Genomic DNA, 24230 nt, shown 5'->3' on the forward strand with positions numbered 1-24230 from the left:
CTTTCTTTCTTGTCCTTTTATCTGGGATGCTTCCAGAAGGTGTGGCTCACTTAAGGGTGGATCTTCCTGCTTTAAAAAAAATCTGACCTACAAAATCCCTTACAGGTTGATTTTAATTGATTATAGATGCAATCAAGTTGACAATCAAGATTAGCTTCACACCTCTATTATAATTATTCTTATTTTTTGAAGCAAAGTCTCACTATCTGTCCTAAACTAGCCTTGAACTTGTGCCACCTGAGTTCTGGGATTACAGGTGTAACCCACCACATCTGGCTCTCGCTACTAATTTTTCTTCTTTTTGCTTCTCTTTGCGGCTGGAGAAAGAGGGTAATTAAGGGAACATGGGAAGGAAAGGAGCCCTCACCCTCGAGTCTGATTGAAGACTCTTGACAGCTGAGAGCCTAGCATTCCAGCTCAATGAGCATTTGTTGTGAGGGCTACCCCCCACAGTTATTCTTTTTACAGAGGCATTTCAAATAAGAACACTAACACAACAACGAACTGCACTCCAGGCCCAAGCATAGATGATGGTTTTCCTTCCCCAGCTGGAAATCTATCACTTTCTAGGAACCCCATTTACAGTAACAGATGCATTTTAACCCCCTTGTGCAGCCCCGAGGCCCATGGTTTTATCTGACCAGATAGTAGTCCTACATGGAATCCCTGAAGAAACTATATAATCTCATTTGTCCAAAAGGAAGAAGAAAAGAAAAGAACGTTACTTACCAACTGCCTAAGTTGTAACTTGGAGCCACTCAAATCACACAAGTATTGATAGCAGCTGCTAGGTCCCTGGCGCGGGAGCCTCACTTGAGGAGACACACTCCTGTGCTCAGGTGTGTCCTGTCCCTTCCCTTCTTTCTCTCTCTTTCTCTCTCCCCTCCCTCCCTCCCTTCCCCTCTTCCTTCCTTTCCCTCCCCCTCTCCCTTTTCTTCCCTCCCACTTTCCCTCTCCTTCCATCTCTGATCCCCTCTCCATTCCTCCTTCCCTTCTTTCCTCCCTCCCTCCATGCCTCCTTCCTCCCCTCACTCCCTTTCTCCATTCCCCTTTCTTCTCTCTCTCCCTCCATCCCTCTCCCTCCCTCCAGCCTTTGTCCCTCCCACCTTTGTCCCTCCCTTCCTCCCTTTCCATTCTCCCCAACTCTTAACAAAATGCTTCACACTGACTACTGAAATGCCTTTTTTTTTCCCCACAAAGTAAGGGTAAGACAACTCCTCAGGCTGTAGGTGGCAGTGTTGGCCCACGTCTGCAGCAAGGCTGCTGAAATTACAGAAGAGAGTGGTCTGCCTGTGGTTGAGGAATGAAAGCTGAGCCACTGGAAAACAAGCTTATCCTTAGTCCTCCCTGAGGCATCTCCTTCTTTGGGGGCCCTATCATGTTAATGCAAACAAGTACATCCATTCGCTCAGCCAACAATTATTTGTTTATTGAAATCCATGTGACAGTTACTAAGCCAATAACTGACATGACCAGGCCCAATGCTCAGGTTGTGTTGAAATGGTTGGTAAGGCTGTCCAGGTCCCTGTTCATGAGAGTACAGACACTGGCCACATACGCTAATGTAGATGGAGCAGCTCTGGGCCTCTACTTCTGTCCCCACAATGACAGCAGTCAGACCAAACACCTGGCAGTCAAGTGGGGCAAGAGGTGAGGACGGAGGGAGTCCTGGAAACTCACCCTGAGTGGTATGGTCTGAAAGTGTCCTGGGCACCTAGAAGGACCTCAACAGGTCGATGATGCAGTAATTGCAATAAGGATGAGCCCCAACTGGACGGCAAAGATGGCGGTAGAGTAGATATGAGATTATCATAGCCCTGAACAAACCTCCTGTCCTCGCCTCCCCTAGCACACATGAAACAATGGCTTCCTGAGTGTCCCTCAGAGGGACAGGCAACCTCTGAGTGCTCCTCAGGAGAGTGACAGGGGAAGAGGGGGAAAGATGAGTTTCTTTAAGGGGCTTCACCAAGTCTGCCCTCTTTGACTAAGATTCCTGGTGAAATGAGAGGTGGTCAAGGCTGAAAATAGCTGCTTAGCTATACAGATCTGTCTCCATAGCAGCAGGGGTAAAGATGATACTGTGCTGGCCGGACTCTAAGGCTTACATGGACTTCAGATTCCTGCAAATCTGTATTTGTGGCTTTTTGGCCCCATGAACACATCTGAATGGAGCTTTTAAAATATATTTTTAAAATTTCTACTTTATGTGTATGAGTGTTTTGCCTGCACATATGTACATGCAACACCTTCAGACCTGGTGCCCTTGCAGGCCAGGAGAGTGTCAGATCTCTTGGAACTAGAGTTCTGGACAGTTATGAGATGCCAAGTGGGTGCTAGGAACTGAACCAGTGTCGTCTTCAAGCTGTCTCTCCAGCCTCCTGAATGGGAACATTGAAGCCACATGGCCCCAGCCTGCTCCCCATCCTCTCCTTCCTTAGACACCCTGCACAGAGAAGGCAATGGAGCCCAGAAGGAAGTAGGGAGCTGTTCAAGGTCACACAGACCAGCCAGAAGTGAGAGCCACCTACACGACTACTCCTGGGACACCGAGGGGGCCTGGTCCAGGCGGGCAGTGCCAGAGGAGGAGGCTGTGGTGCTCTGAGTTGGAAAGTAGAGGATGATGAACCAGGAGAAGATGAAGAGTCCTGTATTGAAGAGAGGGTTTCCGTGAGCCTGGGACAGGCTGGGACACAGAAGGGGCTCCACTGTAAATGTTCAAGCACTTAGTGAAAACGTTATGCAAAAATAAAACCTAGTCCTGAAAGCCAAATAAAACACCTTAGTGATCACAAACAACAGCCTTGAAGTAAAGTGCACAAAAATCTGTCTTACAAGGAAGAGCAAAAACAAAAGTATTTTCAGATATATAAAACCAACGCTACTACCGCATCAGGCTCCCTTTACCATCCTCCTGTAAAGAATTACTAGAACATCCTTGTCCACCAGATGAGAAGGGAAGGGGCAGAGGAGTTTAGAAAAGTAGAGTAAGTACAGAATTGACTTTGTGTGTTTAAAGGGAATTTATAATGAAAACACTATACAACAATAACACTATCGGGAAGTTAAAAGGTACCAAGGGCGTCGTTGTGCATGGGAGAAAGAGGAATACTGAATAACTTTGACTCATCAGAGGGAGACATGCAGGCTTTAATATTAATGTAGCCCAGGCAAGGATAATGATGTCAGTTCTCAGTTCAAGATGCCTCTCTCCCCAAATTCTAAACCTCTGGGAATTTTCAAATGTGTACTCGTGATCATTTTTCCTGGAGTCCATCTCAGTTGGCCCTAAAGCAATCCTCTGTGTGTGTGTGTGTGTGTGTGTATTGTTTTTAAAGATTTATTTCTTTTGTATGTGTGAGTATATATGTTAGGCCTGTGCACGCACACACACACACACACACACACACACACACACACACACACACACTCACACACACCTGATATCTTCAGAAGCCAGCAGAGGATATTGGATTCACTGGAACTGGAATTACAGATATTGTGAACTACCCTAGTGGGTAATGGGAACTGAACCTAGGATCTCTGTGAGAGCAGCAGGTGCTCTTAACCACTGAGCCATCACTCTAGCCTATTATTTGTTTTTTTTTTTAATTAACATACAAAGTAGAAGGTTTTGCTGTAGCATTTTCTTTTAAGAAAAAAAGATTTGTTTATTTTGTGTGTACGAGTTTTAACCTGCACGTAAGTACACTACATGTGTGCCTACCTGTGTGCGACAGGGAACCAGAAGAGGGCACTGGATCACCTGGAACTGGAGTTACAGATGGCTGTGAGCCGCCATGTGGCCACTGTGAACCAAATCTGGGTCCCCCGCGAGAGAAGCCCGTGCTCTCCGCCACCTCTCCAGGTACTCACTGCAGCATTTTCTTACCTAGTTTGTTCTGGTTGATCTCCTTCTCCACCCTTCTGTCTCCACCCCTCTGCCATCTCGTACCCTTCCACTCCCCGGAGTCCCTTATCCATTTTCATGTCCTATGTATCCATTCCTTTCTTTCCACCTTCTCTCTTTAAACCTCTTTTTCCTTTCTATGGTCCCTTTCTAGTTTAATGATCTTTGCACACACCCCAAATACATACTTACATAAAACCTAGAGCTAGGACCTTCATGTGAGATTATCTGTGCTGTTTGATTTCTACTGCAATCAGTACAGTGTCTGTAACAGACTAGAGGCCACTTTGCCAAAAGCATAGGTCCTCGCCTGGGCCAGCAGATGGCAATGTGTAACTAAAAGCAGGGTGAAAGTTTGGCATGTCTGCCCTTTGCTACCTTAAACTAGTTCAGATTGGCTTCAACTCTGCACACAGACATGCTAAATAAGCATTTAAGGAGTATTTGATTAAAATAGTGATCCCCCACCCCCGCAAGGCTGATATAATCAGTAGATTATTAACCAGCAGCTTTCGAAGGGTCCTGCTTCCTAGCACGGGAGTGGTGCTGGTGGTCCCCGGTCACTGCCCTACGTGTGAAGACCTAACACATCCCATCTTGCCTTTCTGACCTGTTCTTTTCTCTGCGTCTTCCTCTCCTGTAGCCTCCCTAGATTTCAGGAACAGTAGGTCTAAGAAATGAACATGTTTTGACGAAGGTGGGAGTCACTTTCTTATTGCAGACAGATCCTAAGTAATCATCCTAAGATAATGGTTAACAAGGTCCTGCCTGTCTATGCTGCTTGCCTTGACTTTTGTCCCCTCCTGTATAACCCCAAGGCTGGCATCATCGTGAAGTCAGGGCGAAGGATGCTGTTTCTTCCATTCCTCCAGGATAGCAATTCTCAACATACTCCTCTTCTATTTCACTGCTGTTTTTTCACATACTGGCTGACTGGGGCAAGTGGCTATGTGTGCTCTACTGAGGACCTCTGGAGCTTCTGGCTTAGGACTCTGGTAATAGGCCCAGTGTATTGAAGACCTCCTGGATCCCGCACATGCAATTATCAGTCATGAACCATGGGATGAGGGAGGAACAAGGACTTCCCTGACTTAGAAGTTAGATGGGAGATAACGCTCAGCTCCAGAGCAAAAGGTAGGGACAATCTGCTTTGAAATACATGGCTTTTCCTGATCTTGACCTCTATGACACCAGCCACCCCAAGAGTCTTGAATATCTAAAATTAGCACCTTTGACTTGAGATTCTGTGAAACCCTGTAGAGTGCCCTCCCTGCCCCCCCCACCCCCGCAGTGGGCCCTAGTGCCAATGAGACAGCCTGTGGCCTCCCCGGAGCCTCACCTTGCAGAGAGTTTAAGAGGGTGAAGATGTAGACGGTGGACAAGCCCAGGGGTGCTAGAACGGCCAGCCCCCAGGTCATGCCCACCAGGCTCGAGAGGCCCAGCACTGTGAGGACCGACTTCCAGGTCTGCCCTGGTCCTTTGCCCGCTGTGACACTGGAAAGAGTGAAGATCTTCCAGGCTACCAGAGCCAGCACCACAGCACCGAAGAGGAAGGTGACCAGGAAGTAGCCATGGACAGTAGCATAAAGGGCAAGCTCTTTCTGGAACCAGCACCTGGAGGAGGTAGATAGCCACTGGGGCTGGGAAGGAAAGCCCTGACCATTGAGCCCTGGGAATCTTCCCTGGTTGATCCTTACTGACCAAGGAGATGCCCCCACCCCACCCCACCGCCTTTGGCTTTTCCTAGGCTTCCTCCCTTATTTCACCTTTTGACTCCAGACTTTCATTTACCTTCTGTACCACCAGCCAGCCAGGTCTGACTGTCCTCCCAGCCTTGACATTACTGTTCTCTCCCCAAGACCTCTTCCTCTCTTTCCCTCCACTGATGCCGAAGGCCTCCATACCCTCTGCCCCCCTCAGCCCCACTCACAGCTCCAGAGAGGTGCGGTTCTCCTGGTTGCGGATGGTATAAATGCCGTAACTGTTGCTACTCCCAGCACCAATAACCATAAGAACAGGCAGGCCTGGGGACAAGGGGAAGAAGCAGGCACTGCCAGTGTCTCTTTGGTGGAGGCCTCCAGTCCCTCCAGCCACCCGTCACTCAAGCTTTGAGGCTTCCCTGGCCTCTTCCCCTTGAGCCCTCTGGTCTCCCTTCTATCCCTCCAGCCCGTGCCTACCCCAGCCCAACAGGCTCAGCTTCAGGAAATAGTGTCCAAAGTAGGTATTGAAGACCCTGATGGCCAGCAGGTAAAGATGGAAGGCCTCCAGGCCCATCCAGGTGAAGACACAGAGCAGAAAGTAGTGGAATATGGCAGCTCGGACCCAGCAGGAAGCCGGGGTTCCTCGAGTGCCACTCCCCATATTGATCAAGAAGGTAAGATTGAGGAGAAACAGGCTGACGCTCAAGGCCATGTGGATCTTAGGGGCATCTTCAGACTTGAACCTCTGCAGAGAGAACCTAGAAGAGAAAGGCCAGTGAGCAGCTCCAAGGAGCCACAGCCTGCATGGGGTTCCTAGGCTGGCCTCTCTCCCTGCCCTCATTCCAGGCCACAGCTAGCCGCTATCATCCTCATGGGCAGCTCCTGCCTGACCATTCAGTTTCCACCTTTGCCAGGAGTCACTGTGCAAGTTCTCAGGTTCAAATTCACAAACCCTTTAATGGCTCTCTGGGCTCTGGGGGTGCCGGGTCCTGCCAGCCTCAGTTCGACAGATTCTTTAGCTAAACTGTGTAACTTGAGACCCTGAGGGAGTTCTGTTTTCTCGTGCCTTTCAGGCTTGGCTTTGCAGGTATCTCTCAGCAGCACAGCGGAATTCTCTGCCAACCCTTGCCATGGGGAGTCTACCCATGCTGGGCCTCAGAGTCTTGCCCAGTGGGCAGGAGGGCTCGGGATATGTTAGTTCAGTGAGTGGATATGCGTGTGGGCAAATGTATGAGGCCTAGAATGTAACAGTGAGAGGAGCTCAGGGAGGGCCAGAGACTTGCTCAGGGTCCCCCCACAGATTCTCAACCCAGTGTTCCCTGCTTCTCTGTGAGGCTTCCCTAAACCCTGACCTCCCAGCAAATGAAGTCCAGAAGGGCCCTCACTCAAAAGACAGAGCCCGGAGTTTTCTGTGGTAGAGAGAAGAGGCAAGGTCTCCCTGAGCTGCCAGGCTCCCACACTGGGAGCTGCTGGCAGTTTCCTCTAGCACTTTAAGCTCGGCTCAAGCAGCACAGCCAGCTGGCAAGGTACGCTCAGCTCACTGAGGATGGGGACAGGGCTGGGGACTATGTTCTACACCAGCATTTGGTGGAGTGGGAGAGGTGAGGGATGGCATGGGTGCAACTCCCAGGGACTGAAGCCCAGGGATGCTTGGTGATTGAAGCACAGAGTCACATGAAAAGGGCAGTCGGGACCCCTGGACTGGAAAGATGGGAAGCCCAAACAATGCTCCAGGTGGGTTCCGGCGAGCTCGGGTTCAAGGGGCTTGAGATAGGCAGAGGCTTGGCAAGCAAGAAGCAGAGGCTGTTCCCCTGGCCTCCTTCCAGTCAGCAGGTATGAGGGTTTCTGGGCCACAGCCTGGCTCCCAGGTGACAATGCTCCCTGTTCCTTGCATCTGTCCTATGCCTGTGCCTTGTTGGAGAAGCTCATGCGTCCCTGAAGGGGCACCCTTTCCCACATTTAGCCACAAGGAACTAGGGAGGTGGTGGCTAGTCCCTTGTCACTTAAATCCAAGAGTAGCCAAATGGCTTGGCCATTTGTTCTACCCTGTGCCACTACCATAGTGGCCCAATGGCCTGTGATAAAAAACAACTGAGTACTCATGAGATAAACATGCACACACATAGAGCATCCAGCACCCCAGAAGTGTGACTCCTAAAGTCCTGTGCCCACAGGGACCCACTGTTGCAACTAGGAGTCCTCTGAAGTTTCATTTAGACAGGGCCTTGCAAATCATGTCTCCAGTCTTGTGTGGATGTGGGCACACACATTCGTCCTTGTACACACACACACACACACACACACAACCACACATTCACACAGGCTCACGGAGACACACAAGTACACAGATGCTATCCAAAGCAGTGGAACTGAAGGGGTCTTGAGACTACTTAGCCATGCTCTACCGCTGCCAACTTCCTGGCTTTGATGCCACTCTACAGTTACATATGACATGATACTTGGGGGAGTTCCAGGAAGGAACCACAGACTGTCTGTGCTATTTTTGCAATTTCCAGTTAGTCTATAATTATTTTGAAATGTTTCTTCTTAAAGACTTCAATTCTGGAGCTTCATTTTTGCTTGAATATCTAAGGAGCTGGGGCCTGAGCCTGAAGCACTTGAGACAACAAGGTGAAATTAGCATTCGGACAAAGGAGAGAGCAAGCTGTGAAAAGTAAAGAGCCCCTAGTTCTAGCCCTGGCTGGAGGCCACTAGCTGTGAGTTTTCTAGTTCTATGAAACACTCACGCCCTGTGCTGGCCAATCTGAGTTGAGTTTCTGACACTTTCAACCTAAGCCCCTAGTCCTACCTTGTTAGTGGGCAGACGAAGGACCAGAGAAGACAGCACGAAGCCACAGGACAGATACTTTATTCCTTTCCTATACCTTCCTGAGGGCAGGAGGGAGAGGGGATGGTGGCCACTCACCTGAAGGTAACATAGAGAACCATGGTGAAGGCCAGGAAGATCATGGAGACTCCACAGCCTGCCTGGGAGATGCGCGTGAGAGTCTGCACCGTGGCCAGGTCCAAGATCGGCCTCTGTAGATGACCCCGAGTCTGGATCACATCACTGAGACCCACATATCTCCCAAACCCCAGCCAGCCAGGCAGCCTCTCCCAGGGACAGAGGCTGGACCATTGGGATCAGGATGGCACAGGAGGTTACCAGCAGCAAGGCGAAGAAAGTCAAGTGGTCACAGCGGCAGACGGTCCTCTCATCCCCGAGCTCTGTGGAGCAGCCTTGGGAATCCCAGTCTCCTGTGGGCCATGGAAAGGAAAGGGCAGAGGAAGGGCAAGGGAGAAAGGGGAAGGGAGAGCCTGGCCCTGCCCTCACCCTCAGCCCTATGGAAGCCTGTAGCTTCCTCTTTTCCCATTCTAGGAAGAAGGTCTTCCAGACCTACCTTTAGCAACATCCCAGAATACGCAGGTGCGGATCATATTCTGAAAACAGAGAGTGTGAGTCAGGAGAGGACAGAGGAGGGAAAGGGGGGAAAGAAGAGAAGACAGGGTGTCATGAGGGGTCTGCGTGTGCCTTAAGAGGAAGGCCTCTGTGGGCGACACGGTGAGGTGGGGCACTGACTGCATCGATTGGTGCTCCCTAGACCGTTGCTGTGCACATGGGAGACACAACGATAGGATATGTTGCCTGGCTCTGCACACATGCCTTCAGGATCAGTGCCTGGTAGCTGTGGAAACCATGCATCCAGAAGGGTTCTTCAAGTCTTCACACGCTTACGGGGGTAGGAGAAAGCGGGGACAAGTGTGTTCACATGTACAGGGCAGGCAGATGTCTTTGGGCGTGACTGTGCATGACCCTTATGGTTTATTCTGGGTGTATGTAGAAGGGTAAAGGGTACAAGGTCCCATGCATGGCTTCTCAGAGCTCATGCACCATGTGCCCCTCAGTAACCGCCAGGACCGGGCAGAGGACTCACGGGTGGCTGATGCTCATGGGAGAAGGTGATCTCCACAGGCTCCGACAGCCCGGTGGCATGCATCTGGCCCACACTCAAGCCCACCATTCGGTTGTTCAACACGCTGCTGCCATTGTCCTGAAGGAGCTTGGGGCCCTGGGAGGGGGTTGGCAGGAGGCTAAGCTGTGGAAAGGGCTGACCTAACCTGACCTAGCTAGGGGTCTTGGGAATTCTAGGATATTCCCTGGATGGAGTCAAAAGTCTGAGACCAAGGGATCAGGGACCCAGGGGCCATAGGCACCCTTTTTTTCCTGCTGCTCCCTATATCAGCTCTAGGCTCCACACCACCTTGCTGAAAAGCCAGCCTCTTACATCTTTGAACTGGACGAGCTTGAGGCTAAGATCAGCCAGGAAATGCGGCAAATGCCAGGGACCACTCCCAGGTGGAGTGATGAGAGCTTCCAGATCCAAGGCTGTATATACATTAAGGCTTAAGTGGATGGTCAGGAGCACACATCTGGCAAGGGAGTGTGTGTTAGCCCATGTAGAGACAATCACATCTGAACACTCAAGAATACAGAAGGATGTGTGTGTGTGTGTGTGTGTGTGTGTGTGTGTGTGTGTGTGTGTGCAGGTGAAAGGACACACAAGCATGCAGGAGCACACTTGGCATCCATATACAGCCCACAGGGGCTGATGTCAGGGTAACAGAATAGTCTCCAGCCCACACCAGTAGGAACGGTTCTTGGATGGCCTGGCTGCCTTAGAGACAAGCTCAGTGGCCCCTGTCCCACTGGGCATTTCTAATTTTTTAGTTCCCTGGGCTACCAGAAGGCCTCTTACCTTGAAGACATTCCCTGCACCAATATTCAGAACAGTTATGGCCAGCCGGACTGCAGACCTGTTGCCAGGCAGGGCTCCAAACAGGCTCTTGGGAAGTCGGACTCTGTCAGCGGGCTGTTCCTCACCCTGCATCACCTGCCTCGGGATCTGCAACCATGGACCCATCAGCTCCCACCTTACCTCAGGATTCTAGCCCCAACTCAGGTGCCGCTACCATCCTAGCTGGGAGGAAAACTGCAGCATGCCAGGTGAAGGTGCGGCATCTGAGGGTTAGGTCTCGGGGACAGAGCACCTGGCTCAGTCCAGCTCTGCTCCTCATGGGCTGGGCCCTCGCACAAGCATCAGCAGTGGGGGCCCAGTTTCCCCATCACAGGACTCAGCTGAGTATGTCTGTGTTGGTACAGCCATGCTTGTCTTTTAAGTGTGGGGAGGGCCAGTGAGGGGTATCCTGGGAAGAAGTGAGGGGAGAGCAGTGTGGTGACAAGGGACTCATATTCATCTTGAATGTGAAGTCGGTCCTGGCCAACAGTAAAGTGTTTTAGAAACCAAGCAGGGTTAGAATGCAGAAATCACCAGGCATGCTTTGTCTGGTGTCTGACTTCCTGGGTATCCTGGGGCTTCAGCTTGCAACCACTAGCTCCCTGCTTCAGAAGGATCTGTGTTCATGGAAATGGGAACTAAGAGTTGGGGCTGAGGCCCCAGGTTCACCTTCCCAGTCCAGATCTTGTCAAAAGGACACATGAGTGATGTCTTGGACCAGATGTATACCCTATCCAGAAGGCACAGCATCATAAAAGGCCGAGGAAGTTGGATGATGAGCAACTCAGCCAGCTGCCTGGACCTCCATCCTCAACTTCCTCCCTGCAAGGAAGCTGGACTTGCTAAGCTTTCCTTGGATATTAACGCAGATGCTCTTTCTAATATGTTTATGGCTTGATTTATTTTGTTGGTTTTATTTGTTTGTTTGTTTGTTGAGACAGAGGCTATCTATAAAGCCTGTGCTGGCCTGGAGCTAAGGAGCAATCCTCCTGCCTCTGCCTCCAGCGTGTTGGGAGGCAAGTATGGATCATCCTGCCTGTCTTCAGATATTCTTGAAAGGAGGCAATACTCTCATCACGAACAGGTGAGGAACCAGGGGATCAGAAAAGTAAAGTACCCATGATGGAAATGGCTGGTAAGGGCAGAAATGGGGTTTGAGTCAGAGCCAATGTAAATGTAGAGCTCTCCCATTCAATTTCTCTGGGGGCAAGCATGTCCTTACTTTGACTTCAGAGAGGCTAATGGGTGTGTTAGGCTTGGACGAGACAGAGACTCATCTTCCAGATGAGCACCCCACGGAGGAAAGAGACTTCCTGAGGACATCAAAGGCAGTGGTAGGAGGACCAGTTCAGGGATCTCCCAGCACCCTGGCTAATCCACCACCAGGTTCCATCCATTCAATTCACTGACAGAGCTATGCTGAATAGGTCTTGGGAAGGACAAGTTTTGACAGGCACCAACAGAGGTCTGAACCAGCCAGCAGGAAGCTCATCACCTGGGAGGGCATAAGAGAGAACAGCAGGTCTTCTGAGATGTCCATACTGATGTTCTGGATCAACGCCTTAACAAAGGGCATGTCCACAGTCTCCACGGAATTCTCTAGCAGGTAGGACTCATAGTTCAGCCAGTATCTGCAAAGGGGTAAGGGATTGGAGGAAGAGGAGCTTGTGGACTGAGCTACCCACTTATTGGGCTCTTGGGATGATAGCTATCCCAGAATCCCGGAGACCACGGGCTCATAATGTGAAGAAGAGGAGTAACTTGGGAACTGACCCTGAAAGGGTCCAGCTGAAGATTGGGTGTCTTAATGTTTGTCTTTTAAAATGTTTATTTTGTGTGCATGAGTGTTTTGCCTGTGTATATGTGTGTGCATGCCTGGTGTCCTTGGAGTTCAGAAAAGATTTCATGGCATTGGCATTAAGGATGGTCATGAACCACCAAGTGAGTGCTGGGAACCAAACCTGGGGCCTCACAAGAGCAATGAGTGCTTGTAGATGCTGAGGCATCTCTCCATTCCACGCTTATCTTTTAAAATAGTAAAATATCAGATACAGTCCATGCATTAGCCATTTTAGACAGGAGTGTTCAGCGGTGTTGAACACATTCACAATGCTCTGAAGCCACCCCAACTGTTTACTTTAGAGCAGCCCCATCACCAGGGAAGGAAACCCCATGCTCACAACCCCTTCTCTAGCCCCTGGAAGCCATCAATCTAATTTGCGTTGTGCCTCTATAAATCCCCCCTCTTCTTCTTTAGACAAGGTCTCATGTGGCCTAGGCTGGACCTGTACTCACTACGCAGCCAAAGATAACCCCACAGCCTGATCCCACAGGTGCCTCCTCCTCCTCTGGAGTGCAGGGACTACAGGCATGTGCTAACCACGCCCATTTTTTTTCCAGTGTTGGGCTTTGCGCTTGCTAGATAGAGCACAAGATTTTACCAATCCAGCCGCATCCAGCCCAAACTTTGCCTATTCTGAACTTACAGTGTATTGAAGCACAGACCCTGTGACCCTCAAGTCTAGCTTCTCACATTTAACACATTGTTTCCCACTCATCTTTGCTGAAGCCTGCATCGTGGCTTCAGTCCTTCTGAAATGCACCATCCACTGGTGGGCTTATAGATCTGTTCATCTTTCCACTGGTGGGCATACAGATACACTGCTCCACTGATAAGCACATATGGGTTCCCACCACTGATGGACACATGGGTCTTGGCACCCATCCTGTGATGGACATACTGCTCTGCGTATCCACCCACTGATGGGCATTTGAATACTTCCCACTATGCTGGACAGTTTTTGTCAACTCGGCACAAACTAGTCACCTGGGAAAAGGGACTGGGAGACTGACTCCATCACACTGTTCCGTGGACATGTCTACAGGGAATCTTCTTGATGAATGATTGATGTGGACTCGGTCCACTATATGTGCAGGTGATCATAGGTTGTATAAGAAGCAAGCTGAATGGGTCATGGGGAGCAAGCCAGTAAGGAATGTCCTCCCAACTGTCTGCTTCAGTTCCTGCCTCCAGGTTCCTGCTTGAGTTTCTGTCCTGGAATCCCCTCAGTGATGTGGACCTGGAAGCCAAATAAACCCTTTCTCCCCATAAGTTGCTCTGGGATGTGGTGTTTATCACAGCAACGGAAAGCAAACGAGAACACCCAACTTTCAGCTATGGTGAGTAGGGGTGCTGTGCAAATGCATGTATGGTCTTATTTTAAACTATTTTGGCATGTACACATGAGTAGAATCATTAGGTCATATGGTAATTCTCCGTATAGCTTCTCACAGCAGCTGCGCCATTTCACGCTCACACCTGCAGTGTATGACAGCCCCAGGAGCTCCAGAGCCTTGCCAACACAATGGTTTTGTTTTGTATTTTTTTGTTGTTTTGAGACAGGGTTTCTCTATGTAGCTCTGGCTGTCCTGGCTCTGGCTATCTCACTCTGTAGACCAGGCTGGCCTCGAACTCAGAGATCTCCCTGCCTCTGCCTCCCAAGTACTAAGATAAAAGAGAGAGAAAGACAGAGAGAGAGAGAGAGAGAGAGAGAGAGAGAGAGAGAGAGAGAAGCAGGGTTTCTCTGTGTAGCCTTTGCTACACAGAGCAATCTCCCTGCCTCTGCCTCCTGAGTGCTGGGAGTGCAGGAGTGTGCCACCGCACCCAGCATGTGTGTGTTTTAACTGTGGCCATCCTCATGGGTACAAAGAGGTCTCTCCTGGTGCTTTGATTTGCATCTTTTTAATGACCAGTGAATGAGTGCTAATTGTATACTAGAAATTCAGCACTTGAAAGTTTAGCCACAAAAGAAAGAGGAAGGGAAATAAGAGAGAAAAAGAAAGGAAAATGGAGCCACAGACCAGCAAGATGCCTCAATTAGGAAAGGCACATGTTGAGAAAGCCTGATGACCTAAGCTTGATTCCTGGAACCACATAAAGGTGGAAAGAGACTGACTGGCTAAAGCTGTCCACTGACCGCTACAGTGTGCAGTGACATGCATGACTCCACCCACGCCAGAGATGCAATAATAAGCAGTTTTTAGAGGGCTTTTTATTGCCTTAAAAAAAACATTTTAAGCTGGAGAGATGATGGCTCAGAGGTTAAGAACACTGGCTGTTCTTCCAAAGGTCCTAAGTTCAATTCCTAGCAACCAGCAACCACATGGTGGCTCATAACCATCTATAGTAAGATCTGGTACGCAGGCAGAATGTTGTATAAATAGTAAATAAAACCTTTAAAAAAAACATTTTAAAAATTTATTTTAACACAGTGCACCAGAAGAGGGCACCAGATCTCATTATAGATGGCTGTGAGCTACCATGTGGTTGCTGGGAATTGAACTCAGAACCTCTGGAAGAACAGACAGTGCTCTTAACCACTGAGCCATCTCTCCAGCCATAGAGTTTTTGTTGTGTGTTTGTTTTTTTAAGATAGGTCTTGTTATGTAGCCTTGGCTGGACTGGAACTCACTATGTAGAGCAGGCTAGCCTTAAATTCATAGAGATTTAATACCAAGTGCTGGTATTAAAGGCATGCGCCACTATGATTGGCTTAAATAAATCTTTTGTTTGTTTGTTTTTTAAGAAAGAAAAATAAGCCAGAAGGGAATCGATTTCCTGGGGAGCAGACGGTTAGAGACAAACAGAACAGAAAGACTGGTCATTTGTTCTATGGGGAGGCTGGCTGGTGTCACTCTCCGTGGTGCTGAAACTTAGGCCGGTCTGGCTCTTAGGCCCCTCTCACTGCGCTGGGCCCAAACTGCTGCTTTCTGAGCACTTAGATCACAGCCACACATGGCCGCCTCTTGCCTAAAATCTTTTTAAATACCTTTATTTATTTCCTTATTGCATTGCATGCCACAGTTTGCGTCTGGAGGTCAGAGGACCACTTGCAGGGGTTGGTTGTCTCATTCTTCAATGTGGGTTCTAGGAAATTGAAGTCAGGTTGTCAAGACTGTGTTAAGAGCCTTCGCCTGCTGAACCATTTCCCCAGCACCTTCAATTCAGTTTTGTTTTTCTTTTAATGTGCTCCTGGAGATGAGAACTCAGGTCCTCGTGCTTGTGTGCCAGGCACTTTACTCCCCAGTCCTCTATTCACTATTCACCTTCCCAAGAAACTCTGGATAGGTGGAGGCTGAGGTAGTGACAGGAAGCAAGGGGACTAGAGGGAGACACATCCAGGCTGAGGCTGTGGAAAGGAGTAGATATGGAGACAAAAGGAAATTCCCACTGTGTGTCTCTCTGTTTTTCTTCCTCTCTCTCTCTCTCTCTTTCTTTCTCTCTCTCTCTCTCTCTGTATGTGTGTGTGCATGTGTGTGTGTAAAACACAGGATCTCAGGCACCCTAGGCAAGTACTCTACCACTAAGCTACACCACAGCTGTTGCCACTGTGAAAAGCCACAGTTATCAAAGAGAAAGGGCTATATAGAGACAACAGAAAATAGACTGTAAAACAGATAAGTAAGCCATGCAAATATATGCAAGTATTCTTGGGTGGAGACAGCATAAGAAAACCATTGACCAGAAACAGAGAGATGAGGCTGTCAGAATTCACTGAGCAACACAGATTATCCTGCCTTGAGTGTCAGAGAAGCATTGGCTTTTATTGGTACCAAATAAAATAGAAATTGTAGACATATTAAGATTTTTGTTGCCACATAAAATGGTAGATGATGAACTGAATATCTGTTTATATATGTTCCTATTTTACCTACTTAAATAGCTTTCCCATTTTTGCAAAACTGCCCAATTCACAGTTCTAAGGAAGAGTCCCCAGGGTGGTTCCTGGGTATGGTGAACCCTCATTATTTTATGTTGCCTTGGTGCCGCCCCTCCTCTCTTGTGTAAGACAGGCCCAGGCTGACCTCCAGATCACAGCCCTCCATTTCCACACCCTCACCCCTCCTGCAGTCTTTCTATGGGTTCAGTGCAGACATCTGCCTCACAGTAAGCTGCTCCTGATGACCACCCCCCATGAGGACAGATAGAAGTTAAGATACTTGGCTGAGCCCCCGCCCCAAACCCACATATGGAACATGCAGATACATTGAGGTGACCACCCTCTGCCAGAGAATGACCTCCTGGAAATTCTGACAAAGAAGCCAGAAGAAGGAGGGAGGAAGGAAGGAAGGTGGGGGGAAGAGAGACAGAGACAGAGGGTTAAATGACCATTTTACCAAAGAAAACCTCCAAATGGCCAATGAGCACACACAACAATGTTGAGGTTCATTAAGCACGATGAAATGCCAATGGGAACTTCAAGTGATGCATCTCTTCACTAGAGTGGCCAGAAACACCCGAGGTTCTGCTGACAGGAAGCAAATGGCACCACAACTTTGGGAAACAGTTTGGCAGTCTTTTATGGAGCTCAGCATATATTCAATGTATATTCCAGCAATTCTGTTCCCAGGCGTAGATCCCCCACCAAACGGCAACATATGGCCTGAAAGACTTGAATTAAAATGTTCATGGGAACAGTATTCAGACTAATCAAGAACTGGCACCAATTCAAATGCCCATCAATTGGCAAATGGACCACACAGTGTAATATATTTGCATGGGGTAATCGAACTAAAATAAATACCATAGAATATGGATGAGCCTGGCCGTGCTAAAGGAAGGAAGGAAGGTCAGTGTAAAAGAGCTCTCTTCATACAAAATGCCCAGAGGCAACCCTAAAGAGGAGGTGGCTTTCCAGAGCCCACTGTGGGGGAGCAGGAGCAGCAGTGGGGGTTGCAGACAAGCAGGAGAGAGTGACTGCAGTGCCGGCCTCACACACCATGTAAATACCCTAACACTGAACCCTGCTCTAACAATGAACACAGTACATGGGGCATCGGGCACAGTACATTGTGCGCACATCAGGGTACCAAGACTCTGTGGTGGTGCTCACTCTGACGCCCGTACTTAGGAGGTGGAGGCAGAGGGGAGCTCCAGATCATCCTTAGCTGCACAGACAAGTTGAAGCCTGGGCTATACGAGACCCTGGCACTCCCCACAATCCCCCGAAAGAAAAAAATGCACTAAAATGTAAAACCAAATGAAATGTAGCATGCCAGAATCCAGCACTGCATAAATCAGCTGTGGCAGCACACGCCGGTAACCCCCTCACTCAGGAGATATGATCGGAAGGGCAAGGCTATCTTTGGTTATATAGTGAGTTTTAGGCCAACCTGGGCTCGGGACTATCAAGAAAGTGAGGGAGGGTGGACGAAGGGGAGAGAGACAGAGACAAAGACAGAGAGAGGGTCTGGTCTGCTCCCACTCCATCCCTTCAGTTTGCCCTTTATCTTCATAACAACACCATCTTGGGTTACTTTTCTTATCTCTATAACAGGATACCTAGCAGGAGCAGCTTAAAGGAAGAGGCTGGTTCACAGTAAAGCGTTCTGTCCACCATGATGGGAAGGGCATGGTGGGCAGAGAAGCTCTGTCCATGGCAGCAGAGGCATAATGTGTCCATATCCAGCTTGTCAGGGAGAAGGACAGGAAGCAGAAGGGAATAGGAAGCAGGCCTGGCTTATGTTCTCCAAGGCCTGGCCCTTGTGTTCTACATCTGCCATTGAGGCCCAGCTTCCCATGACCACAGTACCACAGAACCGAAGATGGTGTTGTTATGAAGATAAAGGGCAAACTGAAGGGATAGAGTGGGAGTGGACTAGACCCTTCAGTCCCAAGGCTCCGGGTTTCTCCATGGTGCTTACCCAGGCCCTAAAGCCACACACAGGTGCCTGGGCTTTGCAGCAGCTAAGAAGCTGCCAGAGTAACCGCAGGCGGGGCTGGGAGCATTTTCAGGCCACTGAAAGAACTTCAATCTGAACACTGTCTTAATAGCCAGCCTCGAGCAAACATTTCTATTTATCCCTTCAACAATCCCTCCTTTCTGAGTTCTGGCTGTAAGCCGGGCACTTCTGTGACACCCCCGGTGAGTTTTGGGTCCCTGTACCTAGAGGCCAGAGGAGAGAAGGAGAGGCAGAGCAGGTACAGCACCTGGAGGCTTCCCCCTCTCCTGCCCCATCTTGCCAGCCTCTTGGTCTCACAAAACCCACCTCTGGCCTCCCCAAGCCATCTTTCTTGAGCAGCTTCATGGTGCCTGCAGAATTACGCCCTCCCTGCCCTCATCTCTACATATGTCCCCACCACTGGGTCCTTCCCTGAAGTCCAAGCAATAGGTCTAGAATGTGAAGTTGTCCACACCCTTTTTGACTTCAGATATGCCATTTCCCCATTTCCCATAATGGTCTAGTTAATGTGGCCCTTCACATCTGAGTCCTTGCTTATATTCTCAGTTCTGTCTTCTCCCTGTCCCATCTTGAGACTGGCACCTCTGTCCCCGGCACCTCTTTGCACTCTCACAATTCAAAGCATTGTGGTCCTCTCCCAATGCTATGAAGCTAAGCAGCCGTATCACCCAGCATTGCACAGGTCCGCTGGAAAAGTGTTCTGTGCTCCTCAAAGCCCTCTCCCAGGCTGCCACCCGGACGAGGTCTTGGCAGACTTCCTTTTCTGTGCTAAGCTGACTCTTTGATCACACTCTGTGTGTGATCAGTTACACTCATGTCACACTCACACTGAGTCATCACTGTGTGCATCCCTAGTTTATCTCTCCATTGCTCCCAGGCAGAGATAGGCTGATTAATCTCTGCATCCCCAGTCCAATGGCTCTCAACCTCCCCAACGCTGAGACCCTTCAGTACAGTTCCTCATGTTGTAGTGAGCCCCCCCAAACCAAAAACTTACTTGTGGCCCCTTTATTACTGTAATTTTGCTGCTGTTATGAATTAGAATGTAAAATTTGTGTTTTCCAAAGGTCTTGGGTGACCCCTGTGAAAGGGTCATTTCACCCTCAAAAGGGTCGAGACTCACAAATTGAGAACGAGTGTCCTAGTCTGTAGGGACTCTGATAGCCAGGGTAGGGCCAAGCCTGGCGGAATATGGAAGGGTAAAGAAGAGAGCCGCACTGTTGTTCTAGGGCCTTGGGGGAATGTGACCTTACGGCTTCCCAGGAGGCCACGCCTCCCATCCCGCCCAGACTCCAGCCCCCTCACCTCTCCAAGCTCCCCACATCACAGGATCCGTCCTCCGACTGCTCACACTTGGTGAAACACTGAGCAACGTCATTCAAGTCGAAGGTGTCATACTCGTGATTCCCGTGGTGCCGGCAGACGTTCCTGGGCCTTTCAGTGAACATCTCACCTGAGTGGGGGCGGGGTGGGGTGAGAGCAGAGTGAGATGGGGCAGGCGGGCGGGGGAGGGGCAGCGGGCTGCGAGAGGTGGTAGCTGCACCTACCCTCCGGCTAGCAGGCTCCGCCCGCTCCAATCCTTTCAGTGGAAAGACAAAAGCGTTTTCACCAGGCCCTAGACAAAAGCTTTGCATGGTAGTGCGCAATTAAAAACAACAAAAAGTATTGCCACTCTTCAACCACCGCTTCCACAGACCCTGCGTGGCTTCCTGCCGTAGCTTCATCAGACCCTCCAGGCTGGGCAGCTGTGGCCGATTCTACAACGCTTAAAGCATGCTGGCTTGTTTTGCCTTGGCCTCCCAGCTTTGCCTGGAGCAGGTAGAGGCTGCACAGCAGGCTGAGGCTGCCCAGCAGAGTGACTGGAACAGTCAACAGGCGGTCGGGAGCTGCTCCAGGACTAGCTAGAGACCTAGTGCAGAGCCCTGAATTGGAGGCAAGAAACTTCCTGTCACCGTTTAGCTGTTTGTCCTCAGGCAAATTACTCCAACGCTCCGAGGCTCCGGCTTTTCACACTGTATGTTTTAGATGATAAAAAGAGATAATATCCCTGGGCACACAGTCCATCTTAGGTGTTTTGGAGAATGTGATTTTATTGATTGATTAATTGATTGAAATTGAGTTACTCTATATAGACCTGGCTGTTCTGGAATTCACTGAGTAGACCAGATTGGCCTCGAATTTACAGCGATCCACCCCCGCTCTGCTTCCCAAGTGCTGGGACTTAATGCCTGAGCCACCACACCTGGCTACAGTGTGATTTTTTGTTTTGTTTTGTTTGTTGTTTGTTTTTCGAGACCGGGTTTTCTCTTTATAGCCCTGGCTGTCCTAGACTCCCTTTGTAGACAGCCTTGGCCTTGGCCTTGAACTTACAGCAATCTGCCTGGCTCTGCCTCCCAGAGTGCTGGAATTAAAGGCATGTGCCACCACACCCAGTTTCTGGTATGTTTTTTTTTTCTTTGTTATAAATTTATTTTTTTGTTAATTACAATTTATTCACTTTGTATCCCAGCTGTAGCCCCCTCTCTGATCCCCTCCCAACTCCACCGTCCCTCCCTCTTCTCCTCCTTTGCCCCTCCCCCAGTCCACTGATAGGGTAGGTCCTCCTCCCCTTCCCTCTGACCCTAGCCTATGAGGTCTCATCAGGACTGTCTGCATTGTCTTCCTCTGTGGCCTGGTAAGGCTACTCCCTCCTCAGGGGGAGGTGATCAAAGAGCCAGCCCATGAGTTCACGTCAGAGACAGTCCCTGTCTCCCTTACTAGGGAACCCATTTGGACACTGAGCTGCCATGGGCTACATCTGTGTAGGGGTTCTAGGTTATCTGCATGCATAGTCTTGAGTTGGAGTATAAGTCTCAGAAAAGACCCCTGTGCCCAGGTTTTTTGGTTCAATTGCTCTTCTTGTGGAGTTTCTACAGTATGGTTTTAATTGAAGCAAAATTGGTGTGTGTGTGTGTGTGTGTGTTTCTATCCTCCACTGTTTGTCAGCTTCTGTCATAGGAATCTGCATCAGATTTTCACCAGGTGTGTGGGGATTGGCTTGTGGCTCAGAAGAGCATGTGTCTGGCATGTACAATGGGTCCATCCTTAGTATCCAAGGCAGTCATTGTAGGCAAGGGTGGGGCTCACCCTTGTGGGAAACCCTGTCACCAAAAATAAACATTGCTATCAGAAAGAAATGCTGCGAGGCTTTCTCAAAGCTCCCTTCAGAAAAAAAGGCCCATATTACACACTCCCGCTGAAGGTGGCAAGAGTCAGCATTTGCACACATGCTTCCAATGCCCAGACTTCACCAGAAGTATCTGCCAATCTCCTTCTAATCTAAGAAAGAGTTACTCATCCTTCTGTGTGTTTGCTGACCATTCCCACATCTTTTTTCTGGGAACTGTTGGGTCCTTTGCACTCTTGAGTGTGGGAAGGATCTTCTCATTATGGTCTGTTCCTTTCAGGTTGGTCCACCAGGAGCTGTGACAGAGCTAAGATGTGGAGTCCTGGGGGAGAGGAGGGTTGGGCATTTGCTTTTTAAATACCTTTTGCCAGTATTTTATTTAAAAAACATTATCATGGACATTGCTACTTTCAATTTAAAGGAAGCTGGTTCACTTTCAAATATTAGGACAGAAAATAAGATTCATGATAAAGGAATGGCAGAGCAAAGAGTGAAACAGGGTAAAATGTATTAGAGCATATTTTATAAAAGTGGGGTCTGTATGTGACAAAGTTTAAATTTACTTAGACTCTTGGCTTCTTTGTGGGGGCTATTTAAGATGCACTGAGGCCCAGTGCTAGGCTCAGTCTCTGGGAGAGTTCACACTTTCATTCACATGAAATCTGAGGAAGAGTGGAGAGAAGGAAGGACTCAAGGAGGGCAACGTGAACAGGGATCAGAAAAGGGGACGGGCGGCCTCAGGGTGGGTAAGAACACAGATTTCCTCCATCTTGCTGTGAACCCCAGCAGGGCACCCAAGGGATGCTCTTAGCACCCAACACAGAAGTATAGAGAAGAGTCCTTGTGATTTAGCCCAGGCTGCACCTCAAACTCAAGATTCGGGGGAGTGCTGCAAAAGCAAGTATGTCTCCCTCCTCTCTCCCTCCCCACCCTTTCCCGTGCTGCACTCAGTGGGAAGATTGTTAAACATGTGTTGTGGGGTTGTTTTCTGAGGACTTTGAAAGCCTCGATGTGAGTTCAACAGTTGGGAATGCAAGCAGGTGAAGGCAAGCTGAGGTCAGAGGCCAGAAGGTAATCCACTGCCCCTATAACCCAATCCTTCTCTCTTCAGTCCCCTTCCTACACTCACCATCAGCCTCTTTCCCTTCTGCAGCCACAACCTGAGCACAGCCCAATCCTTACCCTTCAGGCTCAGAGTGCCAAGAGCCTCCCCCAGGCAAGCAGCTACCACGTTTGTGCCCCTTTTGGGCACCCTGTACCTCCTGAGTGAGTAAATAGCCAGTGGGTAAGTGGACAAATGGCACCGATGCATCAATGATCACAAAGGACAGAATATAATGTCTAATCTAAAGCCATTCAGATGACTGGCACATCACCCAGTCCTGAGCATCTCTGCCACCACTGGATCCGTATCATCACTGGGAGGATCCTTGTTGGCCTGTCCAGGGTTGCCTGGACTGCCTGCTCTGCCCCAGATGTCCCCTGACCATGAGGAAAACAGCACTGACACTTTCTCTCCAGAGTCTTCAAAGCTCAGGCTGGCTTCAAACTCCCCATGTAGTGGAGACAGAATTCAGAGATTCCTGCTCCTTCTGCCTCTACCTTCTAAGTGCATGTGTCACCACACCTGGTCCACTCTTGAGCCAGACACCTAACTCTGTTGTCTACTGACTTCCCCAAGGAGAGGAGACTTTTTTGAACCAAGAGATGCTGATCCATGTGGCCAGTCACATGTCCACAATGACAGATGCTCAGAGAGGTAGACATCTAGGATACTTGCTAAAGTTGGAGCCAACAAGGAGGGGCTGGGTGCTGAGACACGAGTGCCTCGACACTCCACAGAGCTGTCACTCAGCAATCAAGAGGAACACAGAGCCCTCCACGGAGCCAGGGGTGGGAGCTGGCTGTCCTGGGGAAGAGGCAGGACTGAGAACCTTGTTGGTGTGTTAAACTGAACTGCGTGAGACAAGAGTGGTCTGCGTCCCAGCTCCTGTCACTGATGGCACTGTGATCAGTACTGATGGGCGGGGGAGCCTGTGATGGATGGGCTACAGGGGCAGAACAGCTGCCTACCAGTCCAGACTCGACTTTGAGAGGTCCCAATGCCGTCACCTGGAGCCCAGGGGCCAACTGAATAGCTCGATTGGCCTACCATGTCTGAGAATCTGGCTCTAGGCAGCATGGGTAGATATTTCTCTTTCCTCCCCACCTACAGCACCCTGTAGAGGGACAAAGGGAGCCTGAGACCCAGCATGATGGACTTTATTAGCAGAGAGATGACCCAATGGGACAAGGCCAAAAGACATGATGAGATGGTCACTGCAACTCCTCACTTTCCCGCCATGTCTGAATCCCTGCATCTCTTCCCATGCTTCCCAGGGCCCTTTGTAACACAGGGTCTCCCAAGCTTAGCAGGAGGGCTAGAGGAACCCACACTTGCTCACCTGAAACCAGAAGTAGAAAGAACAGGAGGCCCGGGCTCCCAGCTACTGCCATCAGTAGTCAGCAGAGTCCTGTGGCTGCGTGGTCACCCGGTCCCAAGCTCTGCTCAACTGACCTTCTTCCTGCCGCCTAACGTGTAGACACTGTTTCCTGTGGCCTCTCTCTTGTTCTTCCTGTCCAATGAATGGCGCCATCGGTGGGGTTGTGAAAGGTGAATGCAGGGAACTGGGCGGTGCTCCTGGCTCCAAGTCTCACGCGCCCCTGAGACCACCCACAGATGGAAATGGGCTGAACTCCCACCACCCTGCTGGTGGACACTGAGGAGCTGGAGGCCATCAGCCACAGGAGTCTCTGCCCAGAGAAGCCCTAAGGCTTGGAGTCACACCTTCCCCATTTCCCTAGTAAGGGTGTCTGAGGCTCATTCCTATTTCGGTATGTCTGTGCGCGCATGTACTTGATTCATCTTCTTCCTGCCT

At 49.7% G+C, this 24230-nt stretch overlaps 1 protein-coding gene across 2 annotated transcripts; it reads right to left on the bottom strand.

Annotated features, from left to right (window-relative positions):
- Nucleotides 1-1408: 1408 nt before the first annotated feature.
- Adgrg3 (adhesion G protein-coupled receptor G3) lies at nt 1409-24151 on the bottom strand. 2 transcript variants are annotated; one of them, XM_060392171.1, is made up of 13 exons: nt 23757-24151; nt 19452-19599; nt 11899-12034; nt 10365-10511; nt 9543-9677; nt 9009-9048; nt 8774-8865; nt 8534-8646; nt 6085-6365; nt 5838-5931; nt 5247-5521; nt 3725-3769; nt 1409-2645 (listed from the first exon to the last, which is right to left on the bottom strand). In XM_060392171.1, the coding sequence occupies exons 1-13, from the start codon at nt 23806-23808 to the stop codon at nt 2533-2535; spliced, it is 1671 nt and encodes a 556-aa protein (XP_060248154.1). In that variant the 5' UTR covers nt 23809-24151; the 3' UTR covers nt 1409-2532. The 2 variants fall into 2 exon arrangements, with proteins under 2 accessions (XP_060248154.1, XP_021497260.1); XM_021641585.2 differs by lacking the exon at nt 3725-3769 and having other exon boundaries at nt 23757-24146.
- Between the last annotated feature and the right edge of the window lie 79 nt (nt 24152-24230).

The sequence above is a fragment of the Meriones unguiculatus genome, chromosome 10 (genome assembly GCF_030254825.1).
Source record: "Meriones unguiculatus strain TT.TT164.6M chromosome 10, Bangor_MerUng_6.1, whole genome shotgun sequence".
NCBI classification, from domain to species: Eukaryota; Metazoa; Chordata; class Mammalia; order Rodentia; family Muridae; genus Meriones; species Meriones unguiculatus.